Raw genomic sequence first — 20,655 nt, 5'->3', positions numbered from 1 at the left:
TAAACATTTTTATATATTTATATTTATTCCTAAGAAATAAAAAAAAATCCCGTTTACAATAACATCAATCATGTCTCCACAAATTTATACTGTAGGATAGTATTTAGAACTTGTCTAAACTAATGTGAAAAATATTAAGAAAAAAAAAAACATGTGGGCCGGGCACAGTGGGTCACGCCTGTAATCCCAGCACTTTGGGAGAAGGATGAAGCAGATGGATCACTTGAGGTCAGGAGTTCGAGACATGCCTGGCCAACACGGTGAAACTCCATCTCTACAAAAAAATACAAAAATTAGCCGGGCGTGGTGGTGGACACCTGTAATCCCAGCTACTCAGGAAGCTGAGGCAGGAGAATCCCTTGAGCCCAGGAGGTGGAGGTGGCAGTAAGCTGAGATTATGCCACTGCACTCCAGCCTGGGCAACAGAGTGAGACTCCATCTCAAACAAAACAAAAACAAATGTGAACCACTTATCTCCACTAACAATATTCATCCACCTTCACAGAGTTTTTTTCCTTAGCAGAAAAACCACATCATTCCCAAGAATTTTTGTATCTATGTGAAATAACTTAGTCGACCTAAAAATAAAAACAGACTATCTAGCAGAAATAGTTATTTATCTTTGAATCTTACCCATAGTACATGACAAGTGTGGAGAACAAGGAGGAAGTTACATGTACTTTTAAATAGACTAATCTTGTTTATTTTACATGCTATCTTATAAAAACCATTTTTTGGGGGGTGGGTATGGCAGCTGACACCTGTAATCCCAGCATTTTGGGGGGCCAAGGTGGGAGGATTGCTTGAGCTCAGGAGTTCAAGACTAGGCTGGGCAACATAATGAGACCCAGTCTCTACAAAAAGTAAAAAAATTAGCCTGGCATGGTGGCATACACCTGTAGTCCCAGCTACTCAGGAGGCTGAGGTGTAAGGATCATTTGAGCCCAGGAGTTGGAGGCTGCAGTGGGCCGAGACCATACCACTGTACTCCAGCCAGGGCAACAGAGTAAGACCCTGTCTCTAAAAAAATAACTTAAAAAAATTTTTTGATTTCATTCTTTCTCCATATTTTATCTTCATTCCAATTGCCTGGTCTTATTTTTATCCTGTTGTAACTACTGTTCTTAGAAATGATCACAAATTACATTAAGAATCAGGGAAGATATTAATAAATAATTCAAAACTAGCAAATATTTCAATATTCTCCAAAATGAATTCAAGAGGAAGGCTCTCTTTACATACTTTCTTATAGTCAAAATCTAAATGATTTTTCACAAATTTTTGTTAAAGTTTGTTGAGAAATAAATGAACTAGAAATATTTCCAAGTAGCCCCACCAGTTAGAAGTAGTTAGATAAAACAGAAGCCTACCTGTGAGAGGTGAAGGTGATCCAACTGGTGTTGATGGATTTGACGGAAAACTACTGCTGGTATGGTCAGGAGAATAAATCTAACCAGAAAACAAGAAATATACATGTATCAATATGTGACAACAGCACATACACAAATCCATTCACATGGAGTTATTTTTATAATCTAGTTGTCACCCCTAAGACTTCAGAGTGAAAAAATTTCTCATTAAGTTTTAGACTGTTTGATCATACAGAAGCCTCAGTTTAAAAAACAGGATTAAAAAGTATATATATTCTAATATGAGAGGAATAAAATAGATCACATGTATTTCTTTATTATTCTAGGTGAAAATAAAGTTTTTGTTAGAACAGCAAAAGGAGAAGTATCTACAAAGTTAACAAATCTGACAATCTTTCTAGAATATGTTATCTAAATAAGTGGTATCTTTAAAAATAATTACCTCAGAAAACTATTCATACTATCTTTTAGAATGGTCTTTAAGGACAGTTTAAAAGCTGAACAAAGAAAATCATCTTTTTAATAGCTACCCCTTATCTCTCATTTAAAAAGTTACTCAGTTTGATCAACCACATTTTTGCCAATTTTAGCTCCAAATGATTGAGTGTTGTAAAACATTAAACTTATTCTCAGAAGATACTTTGTCACCCTTGAAGAAAGTGAAAAAATCCTGTTATGCTTCAAAAATTGTTTCCAAGATGATTTGTGGACTTCAAATCCTAACAGGTCTACTTTGAAAAGGATAAATTATCGGGATGCATAAATTTAGGTATTCTGGCTCAAAGTTTTGTTGCAATACTTTATATATATTTCATATTGCCAAAAATAAATGGTGACAGAGATTAATTCAAGTTCATCTAATTCAACAGTGAACACTTTTTTTGAGATGAAGTCTCACTCTGTCACCCAGGCTGGAGTGCAGCGGCGCAATCTCAGCTTACTGCAACCTCCACCCTCCCAGGTTCAAGCCATTCTCTTGTCTCAGCTTCCCTAGTAGCTCAGACTACAAGTGCATGCCACCATGCCGAGCTAACTTTTTTTTAGGATGGGTTTTTGTCATGTTGGTCAGGTTGACCTCAGGTGATCCACCCGCTTTGGCCTCTCAAAGTGCTGGGATTACAGGCGTGAGCCATGGCGCCTGGCAACAACAGTAAACACTTTAAAAGTCCCCTTAATCCAGGCACCAAAGGCCCATCCCTAAGATGTCTTCTTAGACAATCCTATTCTTTTAATGTGCATAATAATCATTTTCGTATCTCAGCACTTAGGGCAGACAAAGCAACTTATATGGATAAATTGTGGTCAAATATTTTAAAAAGGAAGACTACTTGTGAGTGCAAAAAGTCATCCAGTAGAAATGACCTTGCTTTGAATAAACTTAGAGCTCTGATGAATTTAAAGAGACCCAATTTACAGCATACAAGGAATTTCAACATTGTTTTTAAAGAAAGCATAAAAATGTTCTTTCAAGATTTGAGAAAGCCAGATATTGGGACAGGTTAATATACAACAAAACTCTACAAGTCACAATTTACAAATTTCTTTTTTTTTTTTCCCTGAGATGGAGTCTCACTCTGTTACTCAGGCTGGAGTGCAGTGACATGATCTTGGCTCACTGCAACCTCCACCTACCAGGTTCAAGTGATCTTCCCCCCTCAGCCTCCCAGTAGCTAGGACTACAGGTGCGTGCCACCACGCCTGGCTAATTTTTGTATTTTTAGTAGAGACAAGATTTCTCTATGTTGGACAGGCTGGTCTTGAACTCCTGACCTCAGGTGACCTGCCCACCTCGGCCTCCCAAAGTGCTGGGATTACAGGTGTGAGCCACCACGGCCCACCAAATTTCATTTTCTAAAAAGGTAACAGGCTTTCAAATTGTAAGCAGCCCAAAGTCTACCTTCCTTTGACTACAAATGGATATGTGCACTTCAAACAAAATATGCCAATTTGTATGACATTAGTAACTTATAATTGTAAATGCCTTTATACATCAACTATCTCAAATAGGATCTAGACACTGTATACTCTATTTAAAAAGCTATTTTGGAAAAGTAAAGCTATGGAAAAGAGTTCAAAACACTTTGGGAGGATCTAGTAACAGAGAGGTAGTATAAGATCAATATTAGGCCGGGTGCAGTAGCTCACGCCTATAATCCCAGCACTTTGGGAGGCCGAGGCGGGCGGATCACCTGAGGTCAAGAGTTCGAGACCAGCCTGGCCAACATGGTGAAACCCCGTCTCTACTAAACATACAAAAATTAGTCGGGTGTGGTGGGCGACTATAATCCCAGCTACTCGCGGTGTCTGAGGCAGGAGAATCACTTGAATCTGGGAGGTGGAGGTTTCAGTGAGCCGAGATCGAGCCACTGCACTCCAGCTTCGGTGACAGAGTAAGACTCTGTATGAAAAAAAAAAAAATCAATATTATTGGTTTTTAAGTTGTTACCTTTTAAAACATTCATTGGACACATGGGAAAATTAGCTTGGAAAAGTACATTTTTGTTCTTAGTGGCTTTGCACACATACATTGATTTATTTCAACCACATAAGTAAATTAGGGAAGGTCATCAAACTTCAACAGAAACAAAACATGTTTCAACGTACCTTTTCCTTTCCTTTTTTTTTTTTTTTTTTTTTTTTTTTTTGAGACAGGGTCTTGCTCTGTCACCCAGGCTGGAATGCAGTGGTGTGGTACAATCATGGCTCACTGCAGCCTCAACTTCCTGGGCTCAAGCAATCCTTCTACCTTGACTTCCCAAGGAGCTGGGACTACAAGCCCTCACCACCACACCCAACAGTTTTGTATTTTTTGTAGAGATGGGGTTCCGCTATGTTGCCCAGGCTGGTCTTGAACTCCTAGGCTGAAGTGATCTGCCTACCCTGGCCTCCCAAAGTGCTGGGATTAAAGGCGTGAGCCATTGAACCCAGCCCTCAACATACCTCTTTACCACTGAAAACCACCATTTCTTATGTTCAAAATTCAAATAATTATACCATTCATGAGCAATTGATGCTCATCTTTATGAAATATGTCTTGACTACAATACTGGCAAGGGAGGGAAAGGCTGATAACACTGATGGTGGATGGATGAGTGAGAAATCGTCAGTTCTATGCAAAACTGTCAACTAGCCCAACTCATGAAGCAGCATTTTCTGTCACATACTCCTGCTTTCATATTCTTCATAGTGCTTACACTGTATTTCTAATCATCTACATTTGTTTGTTACCTGTTTTTTATCCTTTCTCATGGTAAAATATAAGCCCCAGAAGAATGAGGAATTTGTCTTACTAATGTAGCCTCAGATTCCACAACAGTGCAGATAAATGGTGAGGGTTCAATGTACAGATATACAGTTGTCATTAAGAATGAAAAGCATAATCCTTGCTAGGAATTTCCATTTAAGTGATTATTTTCAGTCCTTGTATTTGATAAAGTCCCTAGGGTCCATCTCTATTTTACTCTTCCATTTCCCTTAATGTAGGTTTCCCCAGAGTTCTAGTCTCAGTATTCTTTCATTTCCCTGTGCTTTATCTCTTGGTAATAGTATTCTTCGTCAAATATCAACTATCACATCCAGGTATGACTCCTAAATTGATATCTCTCTTGTCACACTGGTTGCTAGACTTTTCCATCTGGACAGGCTCTTTTTTCATCTCAAGCTCAGTTATGTCCAAACCCAAATTTTGTATCACCACCCCAAGCTTCCCATCCTTCCCATCTCTACTCTTCTATTTAGGTTAGTAGCACCATGCTTATAGTTACCATAAGTACTCTCTCCTCTTTTCCTCTGCCACTCTACCCTTCCCTCTGGAGACACCAATATCCACAATTCTCTAATGTTTCTGGGACAGGCACATGTCATAATCACCGCCATGACACCACTTTAAATCTTTAGTCAAACTTGCGGCTGGACTACTTAAGTGTTTATATTTCTAGTTACTCCCCTCTCTTTCCATCCTATACATAATTGCCCTGAACTACTGTCCTCAAAAACTTTTTTTTTTTTTTGAGATGGAGTCTTGATCTGTCGCCCAGGCTGGAGTGCAGTGGCACGATCTCGGCTCACTACAACCAGGTTCAAGTGATTCTACTGCCTCAGCCTCCCAAGCAGCTAGGATTACATAGGCGTGTACCAGCATACCCGGCTAATTTTTTTTCCTCTTTTTTTGTTTTTTTGAGATGGACTTTCGCTCTTGTTGCCCAGGCTGGAGTGCAATGGTGCGATCTCAGCTCACCACAACCTCTGCCTCCTGGGTTCAAGGGATTCTCCTGCCTCAGCCTCCCGACTAGCTGGGATTACAGGCATGCACCACCATGCCAGGCTAATTTTGTATTTTTAGTAGAGACGGGGTTTCTCCATGTTGGTCAGGCTGGTCTCGAACTCCCAACCTTAGGTGATCCCACTGCCTCAGCCTCCTAAAGTGCTGGGATTACAGGCATGGTGGCGCCCAGCCCTTATAATCTACTTTTAACCTACATATCCTATTATGCAAACAAAATTTTTTTTCATTTTCTAAACACAGCTTGTCCTCCTTTCAGAACACTTGTTTCTTAACCTCTCCCAGATGGAATTCTACTTATCAAAGCTCAGTTCCAATGTCACTTCCCCATTTATACATTTTCACCTTCCTTATACTCTTAGAAAATAGTCTGAACTTCTCTCTGCTCTTTTACTTCACACTGTGTTATACATTATCATTATTTGTATATCTGTCTTCTCTCCTTGACTACAAGCTCTTTGAAGACAGGAAACTTATATTGGTCAACATTGAATCCATTATTGTATGCCAGTATCTTGTACAAGTAGGTGCCCAATATATTTATTTTTAACTTGAGTGATTAAACTACAATTGAAATTTGCTATAATACTAACTGATAAAAAGCAGGACTCAATAAATGGTAGTTATTTATCTTGGAATTTATACAACGTGGGTCAGCAACAGAAATACCAAGGGCAAAAGAGCTTGTTATAAATATGACTTAATTTCAAATCAGTTTTATGGCATAAGCTTTGAGAATAATCATATGGTGAGGTTTCACTATTTCTGGGAATTAGTGTTGATGTACTAAGCTGTCTATATCACACTGTTAGGTAGGCATGGGCTTTTGAGGGTAGAAATGGACTACCAATCTCGATTTTCCCTGAAAACTCTGTCCTTACACTTAAACAATCCTTAACCATGTCAACAACTGGTGAAAGCTCCTTTATATCAAGGAAGGAAGAGGTTATAGTTTAGAGTCATATAAAAGCACTATCTTTAAATGACTTGGTGAAATGCCCCAATGCTATATGTAAAATTGGTGTAAACTTAAAAAAAAAAAAATCACTGTCTAAACGGGAGAAACAGCACCAAAAACACATCAAGTATAAAAATATATCATTTCTGGTATTTTTTCCAAAAGCAGCTTCTCCATTTGTACAATAAAAGCCAATTTTTTCACTCATCCATCACAGTCACTGGTTCTCCTTTGCCAGTTAAAGTGATGACAGACAGAATTGTTATCAATACTTTTCCTAAATTTACAGATAGCCCTGTAAGTTACAGGACTTTTTAAAAAATCACTTTTACTTTCCTAAAAAGAATATGTATGGTGGGAGAGGAGGAGCAATACAACATTTGAAAAGCATGATAACACAGCCTTTTGGATCACAGGTCATTTCACTAAGCTTTATCTCTGAGTGTTTATTTTATTACCAAATCACAAACAAATCATACTTATTCTATAAAAATTGTGTTACTTTAACTTCCAAACACAGGCTTTATTTGGCAGAGTATTCTAAATCAGGAATACGTTTCTTTTCATACTTCCTGGCCTTAAAAGAACTCCTACATTGATGTTTGAAGGTTAAGAATAAAAAGAAGAACAAAATCAGTTACTTAAAAAAATGGGGGTAAAGAGTGATTTAGAGTCTAGAGCATAAACAAAGTAAGCACTCATTCTGCATGCAGTCCATGGTCCTCATACTGTTAAATGACCAATAATGAATAACTCCCAATACCTTCTGCCAGGCTTAAACGGTAATATGCCTCATTTTACTCCAACAAATGAGACTCCTCCTCCTATCAGTCATGGTCTATTCCAATCAGCAGGGTGCCAATAAGCCAGAGGCTAATGAAAAGGGCTTTAGACAAAAAAGAAACAATGGACTGCTCCCAAGCCCAACCCCGGAACTGTGAGCCCAATTTTTTAAACACTACAGTGCACATTTCAGTTAATCTTTATTATGCTAATGTTATTGAGTCTAAGGAACAAAGAAAGTTATTTCATGAATTACTTTTAAACATCAACTTCCCTGAATTTTCTTTTCTTTTGTTAGAGACTACTGACCATTTATCCAGATTAATACACACATACATACACACACACACACACACTCTCTCTCTCTCTCTCTCTTTTTCCCTTGCTCTGAGGTAGAAATCAAAACATAAATTATCACAAAGAAGTCTGATATAATCAACAAAGTTAAATAGTCTTCTTGTTTGATCTCCTCTAAATTAAAGACCAAGTGTTTTGATATGGTATTAGGCACTGAAATAAACCAGATGTTTCTTCCTCTATATAACTCTCCACGGGCACAATCTTAAAGGGTTATTGTCTGGCAAATGTTCAGGGAAACACATTAGAAATGGCACGAATACCCAGATTTTCCTTTCCTTCTATCTACCCTAGGTTTTTTTTTTTTTTTTTTTTTTTTATCTAAACTAATGCATAATCCACAGGGCTTTGGGAACTTTGTGTAAATACTTTCATGTACAATTCTCTTTCTTGCTATCCTGAGATTAAGACCACAATTATCCAGGCTTAAACCTAAAATAAAGGAACCTTTGCAAATGCATTATCTGGCCTTACATGTTTAATCACACAGTATTCTGTGTGCTCTTTAATACCTAAACTGAAGAACAAAGGTTGTACCCTCTGATGTTTCACAATATGAAAGATCTTTTAAGACATATATCAGACAATTGGGGAAACAGAATTAATTTTTAATGACAATAGCATAGTGTTTCTCCATCTAAAACCAGATGCTATATTAAAAGCATCACATTCTAAAGAACTTAAAATTTCAAAATGGTCAGTCATCATTTCAAAAGATCTATAATACCTGACATAAAATTATGATATGCATGTCAGACTCTCAAATGTAATCTTCATTAGGTTCCTTCTCCTCATCTCTTCTAATCCTTCCTATCCCCAGATAATGTAATGTTTTTCTTTTTCAGTACATTTTGAGTGCACTAAACATATATTAAAGTGAATGTGAGTCTGTAAGGAAAGCTGGAAAAAGAATGTATCTGGGGAGGTGTCCGGCTGGGAAGTGGGGAAGCAGATGGATTGAAGGAAGGGATTTGAAATGTGCAGACTATGGCATACAGTGATGGAGCAGATGGAATGCATCACCGTCAGCTATGACAGAAATGATTTATGGAATGACCTGGCTGCTCCTGCCTAGTAACAACACAGGATGACAGAGCTGAGTTTCCATGACAACCAAAGCCCACCCACTAACTAGATTAAACATTTCTTCACTGGATTCCATTCACAGTGAATCTGGGTTTTCTTTTCCAAATGCCATTTTGGTTTGGCTAGTATGCTGTTTATAACATGGGAAGATACTCAAGGATGTGAAGGGTAACAAAATGAACTTGAAGAGCCACTGAGAACATCACAAATTCTTGCCTGCCTATAGGCCAAGGTTCCCTGATAGAAGTTTTTCTTTAACAAAATAAACAAATGACCTTTGAGAAAAAAAGCCCCCAAAATGCAGGTTAAATTTTAAAAAATTATCTAGCACTGAAAGTTCAAACGTTATTTGTCCTGTTACATGTGAAATATTCGTTACTGGATTCTTCCAGAATCAGAAGGAATATGGCAAGCAAATCAAATACCTGGTTTAGTACAGAATAAAATTTTCTTCCTAAATAGGTCATTTTCATCAGGTGACAGTAAGTCGAAAAATGGGTGAGACAATTTTCTTTCATTCTCATCAATACCCTGTAAGATAATTACCATAGCACTGCACTTTCTGGATATATGGAGCAGTGGTTAGAAGCAGAGTCTGAGCCTGGTCTGATTAGGGTTCTAATACATATGGGCTTTATCCATGCTAGCTCATGATTCCCCTAGGGCAAGTGGCTTAATCTTTCTGAGCTCAAGTTACTTAACCTTTTAAACCTTAGTTCCTCATCTGTAATGTGGGGATAACAATGCCAACCTTACAGGGCTTTCTTGAGGATTAAATGAAACAGGGCATGTAAATGCTTAGTATAGGGCCTAGCACCTAGTAAGCATTCAAATTATAGCTGATAAATTTTGTGGGTTTTATTATCATTACTATTATTATTATATGATCCAAGACAGAATTCAACAAACATTCACTGAGCTCCATTTTGTGTGTGCTCCATCTCTACTATGTAGTAGATGAGTCTGACTTGGCTTCATTTTCCAAGAAGCTAGTATTCAGCTGCAGAGAAAAATTTATTTACACAAACAATATACAAAGAGGTTTATCTCCTTAAATGTTCACCAGTTGCTTCCTACTACTCAGGTATTAACATGCTCTTCCTTCTCCATGAATGGCAACAAATGTATCTGACAGTTAATTGCACTTCATAGAAAATAAAAGACAATTCTATGGGAATTCTAAGAGGCATACTGCTCAGAAAACAGGAAGAAAAAAAAATCATCTGAAGTGAAATTTTAGGAAGTGCAAAGCACAAGTGCCCCTTTTTAATAATTAGATTTGAAATTGTTGTAGGTTTACTGAAAAATGCTCTCCCTTCTAGTTTTGGCATTCCGAAAGAAGAGATTTTAATGTTTTAAGAATCAGATATTAAAATATAATCGCTGCTTCGTCATTAATGTTCTGATGTGATATATGTGAACTAGTTGCTCAAGAAAATACTATCAGATTCCTTCAAATCACTTTTACTCATTTTAGCATGATTCTTCAATGAATCTGGCTTTTTTGGGGAGAAGGCTCTCATTTCCTATTCCTTGAGTAAATCAGGTACAGTTGACTTTAAAAAAAATATACAGTACATAAAATGCTTTTGATCTTGGAAAAGTTTCTTATAAAGGCACTTCATTCTCTGGATCAGAATACTGAGTTATCTTTCGTGGTTCCACTTGACTTATTTTAATGGGCCACTTACTAACTATGTATTTAGAAGAAATAGATTTAATGATTAATCTTGGCAGTTTGTGCTTTAGATGACTTCTTTTTCCTCTTCCCAGCATTTGCTGTACCATAGGCATAGCATTTAAGGGCATATATCAGTACAAACCGAGAATAACTCTAAATGTGTAATGAAATTGATCTTGTTACATCTATATTCTTTAGATACTTATCACCTACAAAATCTAATCACTGTATTCAGCAGTGTAAAATTCATTCAGTAGAATGTGTAAAATCAATACTCACAGATGCCAAAGCCTTTCCAAGTGCATCACCTGTCTGTGAGCTTCCAGCAGCATTCCCTCTGGTTCCTGGATATTTCATAGAGAAATAAATAAAGAATTTTACCAGCAAGTATTATATTTTAGCACTCTGCCATTATTTCAAGGGTGTTCTCTATTGTCATCTCACATCTGTTACAATAAACTAGGAAATACTCTGCATGTGTTATACTTATTAATAAACTAAAGATGAGTTCTTTACCAGTCTCTATATTGATGAAAATAAAAAAGCTTCTTGTCTTCCTGTCTTTCACTTTTAAATTCAACACTAAAAAACATATTGAAAGAGGGGCCAAGGCCAGGTATGGTGGCTCATGCCTGTAATCCCAGCACTTTGGGAGGCTGAGGCAGGCGGATCTCTTGAGCCCACGAGTTCAAGGCCAGTATGAGAAATGTGGACAAACCCCATCTCTGCTAAAAATGGAAAATTAGCTGGGTATGGTGGTGTGTGCCCATAGTCCCAGCTACTTGGGAAGCTGAAGCTGGGGTATCACCTGAGCCTGGAGGCGGAGGTTGTAGCCACACAGTGAGAGCTGAGAGAGTGAGATCCTGTCTCAAAAATAAATACATGAATGAATAAAAATAAAAAAAGAGGCCACGTGTGGTGGGTCATGTCTATAATGCTAGCATTTTGGGAGGCCGAGGTGGAAGGATCACTAGAGGCCAGGAGTTTCAGACCAGCCCTGGCCACATAATGAGACCCTGTCTCAACAAAAAGTAAAAAAAAATTAGCTGAGTATGGTGGTACATGCCTGTAGTCCCAGCTACTGGGGAGGCTGAGGCAGGAGGATCATCACCTCCTCAACCTTGGAGGTTGAGGCTGCAGTGAGCCATGACTGTGCCACTGCACTCCAGCCTGGGTGAGAAAGAGAGACTCTGTCTCAAACAAACAAACAACATATATATATATATATATAAAAAACATACATATATATATAAAGATATCGGGGTCACTGAAAGTCCACGAACTAGGTTTTAGGAAGTTTTGCCAACTCAAAAAGCTCACCTAGAATGCTATCTGATCCATTGATGGGAGGAGTGTGTGAGGCAGCAACGTAAGGTGAACTGCTGGTACTGCCGCGATGAAAGCTGGACATTGGTGGAAGACTCGTGTTTATGTCTGTTGGTGAAACTGAGTGTGGAGGATAACTCTAGATGGAAAGAGACATGATGTATTAAATATATTTTCTGAATAATATTCACATAAAATGGACAACTATGATAACAGGTCAAAAAGAGCATTTACAAGTTAGCAGCTAAAGAGCACTACTTATTGTCATTTATTTTTTAGAAAGGCATGGTAAATGCGGTAAGCCTTGAAGTACTTCAGACTTCAGAAGTTTTGGCAGAATTAGATTTTACACTTCTAATCCAAAATGAAACACAAGTGAGGACAAAGTGTTGCTGTACCCTAGTGACGTGTTATAGCCTACCAAGCGGTCATGTGAATGAAGGTTGCCATAACTACTGGATTGAGACATGTGGGAAGTGGAGGTCCCCAGAATTCCACCAAAACCAGGCTGGCTCATCCCATTTGATGAACTCCAAAGGTCAGAAGAATTGTGGGTCCCATCTAAGACAAAAAGAGAAATATAAAATTTTCCTTAGCTAAAATTTTTCTTGTATTTTGATGTTGCTTATAAAAATTCAAGGGGTACCCTCCAGATATTTTTCCTCCCTTTTCCAACCTAGTCTTCTACTCACTCTTCTTCCCTCTAAACTGTAAAATTACTATTTAAAAAGAAGAAATTAACATTTTAGTTAGGGAAAAAAGTAATCTAAGCTGTAATAGGCAGGCCATTATAAAAATCTTCAGAAGATCTAAATTCACGTCAAGGAAGATAATAAAAATTCCAAATTTGGGAATAGGCTAGATTTATTTTTAGTTAAGTGGTATACTTATAAATACACAGAAAGTTATTAATCCATAACATGCAATGTGCATTATATCAAACATTTTGAAACTGTGGAACAAAGAAGTTTTTCTAATAGTAAAACTAAGTAATTGATAATTACCATATTATAGTTAGCTTTCAAATGAAATGTGTCAGCAATGACTTCACTCAACAATATAAAGTCAAGGAACCATTTATGTAATAATTTATTGCTCCCATATATTTGCTTCCCATAGTCCAAAACCACAGGAGATCAAATAAAAATGATTTGCTAGACATGAATTAAAGGAAATGCAACACTTTTTCTCTCTTAACAAGTCTTACTCTGTTCTATGATATTCACTCTTTCTTTATATTGGTAATTCTAGGCATGATATGAATCCATAAATTAAACAAGAAACTAGAGTTAACAGCTTTCATATATTTAAATTCTAAAATGAGCAAGAACAGCTCTATTCATTTTTCTCAATTTAAGACCTTTATAAATTCAATCAATACTGGGCCAGCACTCCAATGGTTTGCTAGATAATTCAATTAAATTGCAGTCAGCAATAAACAGCACTGGAAAATTATAAAGCTAAATTTTGATTTACTTTAGCCAAAAAAATGCCTAAATAATGCCTGAATATAGGTATTCTCTTTCCTAATACTTTAAAATACTGGCTGATATACAGATGACTGTGGTAGTAATTGGCAATTGTTTGGTAGTACTTACCTTGCATAAAGAAAGTGCTAGCGAACATACTGGTTGGTGGCTTAGGAGATGGATAACTAGGAGATTCACGGTTGAAATCATCTGAATTTGGGGATGGTGCATATACCTTAAAATTAAACACTACATTTAATTAAAATGTAAATGACTATCATATTACTTATGTCAAATGAGTTCTATATTCTGTAAGGGGCTTAAAAAGGCCTATCTAATTTTTATAAAGGGCCACCCCAAATGAAAAGAATACTCCTAAATCCATATAAATAATGTCAAACTTAATTACCATCCACATGTTGTTTTTTTTTTAAGCTGGTTATTAGGGAAAAATACTACTCTAAATATCTCTGTAATGCATCTTGGTATGACAGTTACACCAAGTGACTGAATAAGCATTGAGCTGGCTTACCAAACACAAACCTCACATAGGCTCAGGATTCAAAATCTGATCGAGCAAACAAATGTCCTTTGAATACAGCATAACATAAAATCTGGGTTCATAAAATTCATTCTTTTCAGTGTTACAAGATTCACCAAATAAAATCAACATGAGTTTGATTAAACGTTGCTATCTTTGTTACAATTAAAAGGTAACTATCGAAGGCACAACACAATTGTTCAGGAACTTCCTTAACTTGGTAGATTTAGCAAATAAATTAAAAACACATTTCCAGTACACTTTCAAGTCTGGCAAAGGTTTAAGAAAAATCTCATTTAATTTGTTAGAGCAGTATTAATTTCCTTTGATAAAACCTTGCTTTAGATAGCCAAACTATAAACATTTTGAATTAGCAAATGGCCAACATTTGCATTCCTCTGGAAAACTAAATGGGCAGCCAAATAACCTTAATGATCAAAATGTGATCACACTATTCTCATATAACTATTGAAACAAAGGTGGAAAACAAATAATATCTAAAGTGATGCACAGTCTATAAAAGTAAACCAGAAGTCAGGAAGAAGAGAAAGGTAAGCTATTGTGAGCAGTGTATGAAACAAACTAATTATTTTGTTTTAGTTTGAAATGATAGAAAAAATTCAACAAAATAAAAATTTTAAGTGTTGACTGAAACAGAGTAACATTAAAATTTTGGAAGCATGTATTTTAAAAATCATATATCAATTTGTTTGCATAAGCATAGAAAATTTCTAGAATTACACACAAGAAACCCAACAATGGTTACCTCTTTGGACTTCGAATTGGGAAGGAGGACTTTTACTTTATGTTTTTCTACATAATTTGATATTTTACCCCAAGCATATATTTCTATAGACTAATAATAGAAAAAGAGTTAAGGAAGCACACCAAGATTAAAATGGGATCCCAACTTTTTATTTACATAAACTGTCAATTATATTAATTTATTCTTTCTTGGAGGCATTAACTGTAAAGACCCCTTGCAAATTACCCTAATCTTCCCAAGATTCAATTTCCTCTTTTGTAAAATGGTGTTAATACTACTTGCATGAGGAGACTGATGGGCAGATCAGATGAAATCATATATAAAATGTTTAGCACAGTGCCTTGTACAAAGTATACAGGCAATAAGTTATAGCTAACAGTATCATCTTTCATTCTAATAGGAGTAATTATGTTGCTAAATATTACCTGTTCACTACTCAAATGCTGTTCATTACAGTTTTCGTCTAACATGAGCCTAGTTATATATACAGTTTATTCTAAATAAAAGGTTAAAAAGTCAATTTTTACTCTTCGTGCTAGTCCTGATAATACTAGCACAGGTGATTTTTTTTTAACATTCAGGTTTGTTTCCTACCTTTCACATCCCAGAGATAAAAACACACATCTGTGGTACCTGAGAAGTCTTGGAAAAGATACAGTATATTCCCAAGAATTATCTAGAAGGATCCCCTAGTTTGGGGAATATGGCAGATAAAATGGTTTGTTCATCATACATATTAAGCATACTTTTCTGGTTTAAAGGTGTTTCACACATGATTGTGTTGAAATAAAATAACTGACTATATACCAATGTGTCTGCAATGTATTTTACAGGCTGATAGGCAGATAAGGTTTTCAGGAAAGGAACTTTGGACTATTTTCTTTTAATCAAGTTTCATCTTCTAAACTTAGCCCTAGCTAGAAGTCCTCTGTCCCCTTTCTATATAGATTTCCTCAAGCCAAGCTAAACCATGAACAACAAAAAAACAGAATAAATCCAGACCTAGCCAGAAAGTACAATGTGAATCAAATTTAGAAGACAGCACCCGAACATATGCTTTTTATCACAAATGTGCACTTACTATACACATCATCCTTGATATGTAACTATGAAACATAAAATTCTCTAATTCTATCCAGGTTATAGACTGAAACAGTATGTAAGACTCTCTTACTTTATAATTATGAAAACACTCCAGTTTTGATGTGTCATTTCACACAAAAATGGACGTAATTTGTCAGTTTAAATTTTTACATAATTTATCAATTTATATTTCTTTATCCTTATTCCCATTCAATTCACTGTATTTCACACATTAATATACTAACATTTTTAAATTTTGAAAATGGTTACAATTACAAAAGGAAGTAAAAGGAAAAACTTTACTGATTTACAAATCGCTGCTAAATAAAAGAGAATATGCTGATCAGAAAATGGTTTATTCATGGTTGTTATGGAGAGCAAGAAAACTAAGATAAACCACACAAAGCACAGAAAGAGACTTGCCTTCCCTTACGCAAAAATTTTGAAGTTGTATGGAGAAAGCGGCACATTTTAGAGGTAAAGTTTGTTTTTAATGCTATTTCTTTCAAACAGATTTTGAAAACAATGGACTTTTAAAGGACAGACCTTATAAACGAAAATGGCAAAAAAAAAAAAAAAAATCCTACCGTATCATTTTTGTATTAACACGAGTTCAAAATTTTCATCATAAGAATGTTTTGAAATATATGGCTTTCAAAGAGGTACATTTACCAGCATTTCTAACACAGGCTAAATAAGCTAAATAACTTTACTTTTGGTATCTTAACTGTAGCTTGCAAAAACATAGATGCAATGTTATGAAGCAGCAGTCGTGCCAGTCTTGATTTTTCAGATCAAAGACTTCTTGCGGCAAAGCACAACTGATGTGGTCTCAAAGGCTTTATTAACTCCAGATGCAGGGAAATAGTCAGCCAATTCCACAAAAAGAGCAAGTCTCTCTTAGTTACAATCAGTACTGGCCACAAATTAAAACCAGACTGCTTATGTCATCTGATCACCTGAACATAGATGTCAGTTTTTTTTCCCCTAGTTAATGATCTAATCATTGGTTTAAATCTGAAGGATGATTTTGTATCATGACAGTAGATCTTAAAATTAAGAGAAAGGAATATATATGCTTTAAGATGATTAAAATCTACCAGGAGTCAAACTATTTTAAAGAGAATAGAAAAAGGGTAAAGTTAAGTAACTTAATATGTTCTATTAAAATGTGGTAGACATTTTCTTTAGAATTCTATCCTCCGTTTCAGAATGCCAAGCTCACAGTAGCCACCATGGGACCAACTCTTTTCCCAAGCACTTATACTTTCCCCTCTAAGAATGGCGTCAAGAAAAATTTTCAATGTGTGGTGAACAGACAGTTCTAACTTGAAAGAATAAAATAGAAAATCTAACAGATACCTCCCCTTCACTATTAAGTCTGTTGAAAACAACACACTCACATAAATCATATCTTGCATGTCCTCATCACACTCACCGTAAAGCAACTTTTAAAAAGGGATAGCATACTTTGGGATGAATATTTACAGTTACTCTTCACAGTGATTACACAATTATCCTTAAAATGTTTTAGTTCATACAACAAATTTGAGTCAAACTGGCAAAGACAGATCCCTTTTTTCCTACTCAGATGATTCAGTTTAGTCATATGGATAACCCCAAATTCAGGGCATACACTCTGTTCAGCTCTAGAGGCTGGAGCTGTGCACTGTGCTCTCGATTTCAATACATCTTTCCTGTAATTAATACTGGAAACATTCTTGTGAGGCAGGGAGGCGTAATGACTTTCTGTTATTGAGAAAAAATGCAAAGAAGCAGAGGTTTTGCTAAAGAAGATAGTTTTTCTTTTTATCTAGTCACATTCAGATAAGACAGAGTTAAAGCATGATGTGTTTATCCATACTTTAAAAATCAGATCTACAGCCTGTGTGGTGGCTGATACTTTTTAAGGTCCCAAGGGATGAAGAGATGGGAATTTTCTTTAGTATGTGACAATAGCTATATATCCTAATTGAGATACCCTTCCACAGAAAATGAGAAGAATGTTTATATGAGTATTGTCCAACAGGTTTCTGTGATGATGGAAATGTTCTGTATCTATGCTGTACAATACAGTAGCTATCAGTCACATGACTACTGAGCATTTGAAATGTGGATAGTGCAATTGAGAAACTGAATTTTAAATTTTATTTTATTTAATTTAAATACTGTTTGTGGCTACTGGTTACTATACTGAACAAGGCAGATTTAGATCCTTCTTATCCAGCAGTTTAAGATTGTATAAATTATTTTGAAATATATTCTAGAATTCTTATGCGCTTCAAGGCCTATGAAAACCAAAGTCAGCCTACATTCTGAAACATTTTGAGAACATCTTCACCTAATTTGGAATAAAGAAGTATGGAGAAGGCTATCTACTTTTCTGAACATAGTCCGACACAGAACGAATTACCAAGATTTCATTATGTTTGGGCTTCTATTAGATCTTTTGTCAAGATTGTTTGAATAGCAGTTCTCTTTAAGTTCCAATATGTTCAGTATCATTAAACACTTTAACACACGCTAATGTAGGCCTCAAATATGTGAAAGGTCTGTGCCAATAACAGAAATTATATTCAGCATAATTTACATCAATTTACCAAAGTAACAAAACATAACAAAATTATTTGGCTAACTTGCCCTGCCGTCATAATTTTAAAATGAAAATATGATATTATATTCAGGAACATACACTTTATCTGGTATCTTATATAATTATATTTCGTATTAAACAATAAAAACTTTACAAGATCTAGCTAAGTACCTAAAACCTGAAAAAAAAAAAAAAAGGTCTAGGTCAATGAAATATTAATAAAAGAATATCCCAACCCAGGTCAAACCCTATATTAAAAAACTGTAATTAAGACTCTAGGCCTATAATTTTAAGAATATGTACATTTAAGAGTCAGCATTCAAAAAACTAGGTAATTTCAAGATTTTTAGTATTTAAATTATTAATTTAATTTAAATTGATTAATCTGGGAGGAGGGGGGAGGGATAGCATTAGGAGATATACCTAATGTTAAAAGACAGGTTAATGGGTGCAGCACACCAAACATGGCACATGTATACATATGTAACTAACCTGCACGTTGTGCACATGTACCCTAAAACTTAAAGTATAATAAAAGAAAAAAAATGAAAAAATAAATAAATAAATTGATTAATCTATGCAAGTTCCACATGTAGCAATACATACAACCAACTTCTCTTTCTCAATTTTATGGGATTGGAATTTAGTAAAAAGAGGCTCTTTTAAGAAGAGTAAACAAAATTTTGCTTTAATAACTATACCCATTTGTATAAGAGTGCTAGGAAGATATCAGAGAAAATTAAAGACATTTCCTAAAAACCATTTCCTATATATTTTTCTGATCATTTTCAGATCGTTCTGATCTGTTATTTCGTATGAATACCGATCTTATATACATCCTCAGATAAAAAGCATATATCCTTGGCTGGGCGCGGTGGCTCACGCCTGTAATCCCAGCACTTTGGGAGGCTGAGGCGGGCGGATCATGAGGTCAGGAGATCGAGACCATCCTGGATAACACGGTGAAACCCCATCTCTACTAAAAATAATAATAAAAAAAAAATTAGCTGGGCATGGTGGCCGGCACCTGTAGTCCTAGCTAGTCAGGAGGCTGAGGCAGAAGAATGATGTGAACCTGGGAGGCGGAGCTTGCAGTGAGTTGAGATCACACCATTGCCACTGCACTCCAGTCTGGGTGACAGTGCAAGACTCCGTCTTTAAAAAAAAAAAAAAAAAAAAAGCATATATCATTAGCCTAAATGGTAACATTTAAAAATTTCTGAAACTTACGCCTTCTCACTTTCCTTGTTCCTCCTGTAATCAAAATTTAAACAACGTAATCCCAAAGAAAATAACCTAAAAATCTAGATAAATATTAAAATGACAGTCTAATAATTCCCTAATATCTAAGAATATTTCAACAAATGACAGATTTGATAAATATCTCAATGCTTTCAGTATTTTCATATTACATAAAATGGCAAATTCTGCCATAAAATCCAATCTGCTACTAGAGTTTTTAATGGTAATTTCAAGCCTGAGGGGGAAAATATTTAGATAGTTCCAGTAAAAATACCACAAGAATTGAAACCACAGGTATTATAAAGCAAAACGTCTGAAGTACAAAGACTGACTCAGGCACATACAAGCCATCTCCACGGAAGATTCTTTTTACCTAATTAGCCTGTTAAAAATACAATTTGAAATTCTGTAAAAGGGATAAATATGTGTTTATATTTTCAGCAGTTTCCTAAGTAAAAGGACCAATATCTCTTTCCAAAAATTTCCAGAGACATGTTTATTTTCCAGGGAAAATAAATTTCTTTTCTAACAACAGTAAGAAAAATGAATTCTAGTTTTCAGTACAAAGCATTTTAAAATCAACTACTGCTCTTACTGTGTAACAAACACAGGTGAACATTACTGGTTTTCAACTGTGAGAAAAATTCCTTCTAAGCACATTTAAATTAATCTTAAATTAACATTACTGGGCATATCACTGGTTTTCTAGGTAAATCAAGCACATTTTAGTTAATCTTAAATTAACATTACTGGGAATATTACTGATTTTCTACGATAAGTGTTATCATTTTTCTAATAATCTCAATGTTTTTCTTGAATTATGGAATTTCTAAGAGACAGGGTCTGAAACTTGTTTGCTAGGATAATATACTGAACAAATCAATGACTGACACATGTTACCCACCTACTTTAAAAAAATATAGATTCAACAATATTGCACCTGATCCCCTTTGATATACAAGTGGAAAGGAACACAAATTTCTCTCAAAAACATTCATAAAGTTGACCAGTGACAACATACCCTCTAGTATGTAAAACTAGCAGGAGCTAGTTTTAACTCACTAGTATTTGTACTCACTTGAATCAAGATAAGAAAACTTTCTTGGGCTCACACATCA

The 20,655-nt window shown here is 35.6% G+C and overlaps 1 protein-coding gene across 16 annotated transcripts in view; it reads right to left on the bottom strand.

Moving 5' to 3' along the window:
* The window catches only part of TCF12 (transcription factor 12), a 374,537-nt gene that overhangs the window by 43,769 nt on the left and 310,113 nt on the right, over positions 1-20,655 (bottom strand). For 14 of the 16 annotated variants that reach the window (XM_063716671.1, XM_054531552.2, XM_063716673.1 and 11 more), the window contains 5 exons: positions 13,442-13,547; positions 12,265-12,404; positions 11,838-11,982; positions 10,797-10,861; positions 1,371-1,449 (listed from right to left, as the gene is read on the bottom strand). In XM_063716671.1, the coding sequence (XP_063572741.1) occupies positions 1,371-1,449; positions 10,797-10,861; positions 11,838-11,982; positions 12,265-12,404; positions 13,442-13,547 (535 nt within the window). The remainder of the gene's footprint in view (positions 1-1,370; positions 1,450-10,796; positions 10,862-11,837; positions 11,983-12,264; positions 12,405-13,441; positions 13,548-20,655) is intronic. The other 2 variants (XM_063716675.1, XM_054531558.2) reach the window with 1 other exon arrangement.

Source organism: Pongo abelii, chromosome 16 (assembly GCF_028885655.2).
Source record: "Pongo abelii isolate AG06213 chromosome 16, NHGRI_mPonAbe1-v2.0_pri, whole genome shotgun sequence".
NCBI classification, from domain to species: Eukaryota; Metazoa; Chordata; class Mammalia; order Primates; family Hominidae; genus Pongo; species Pongo abelii.
This window is presented reverse-complemented; position numbering and strand designations above follow the sequence as displayed.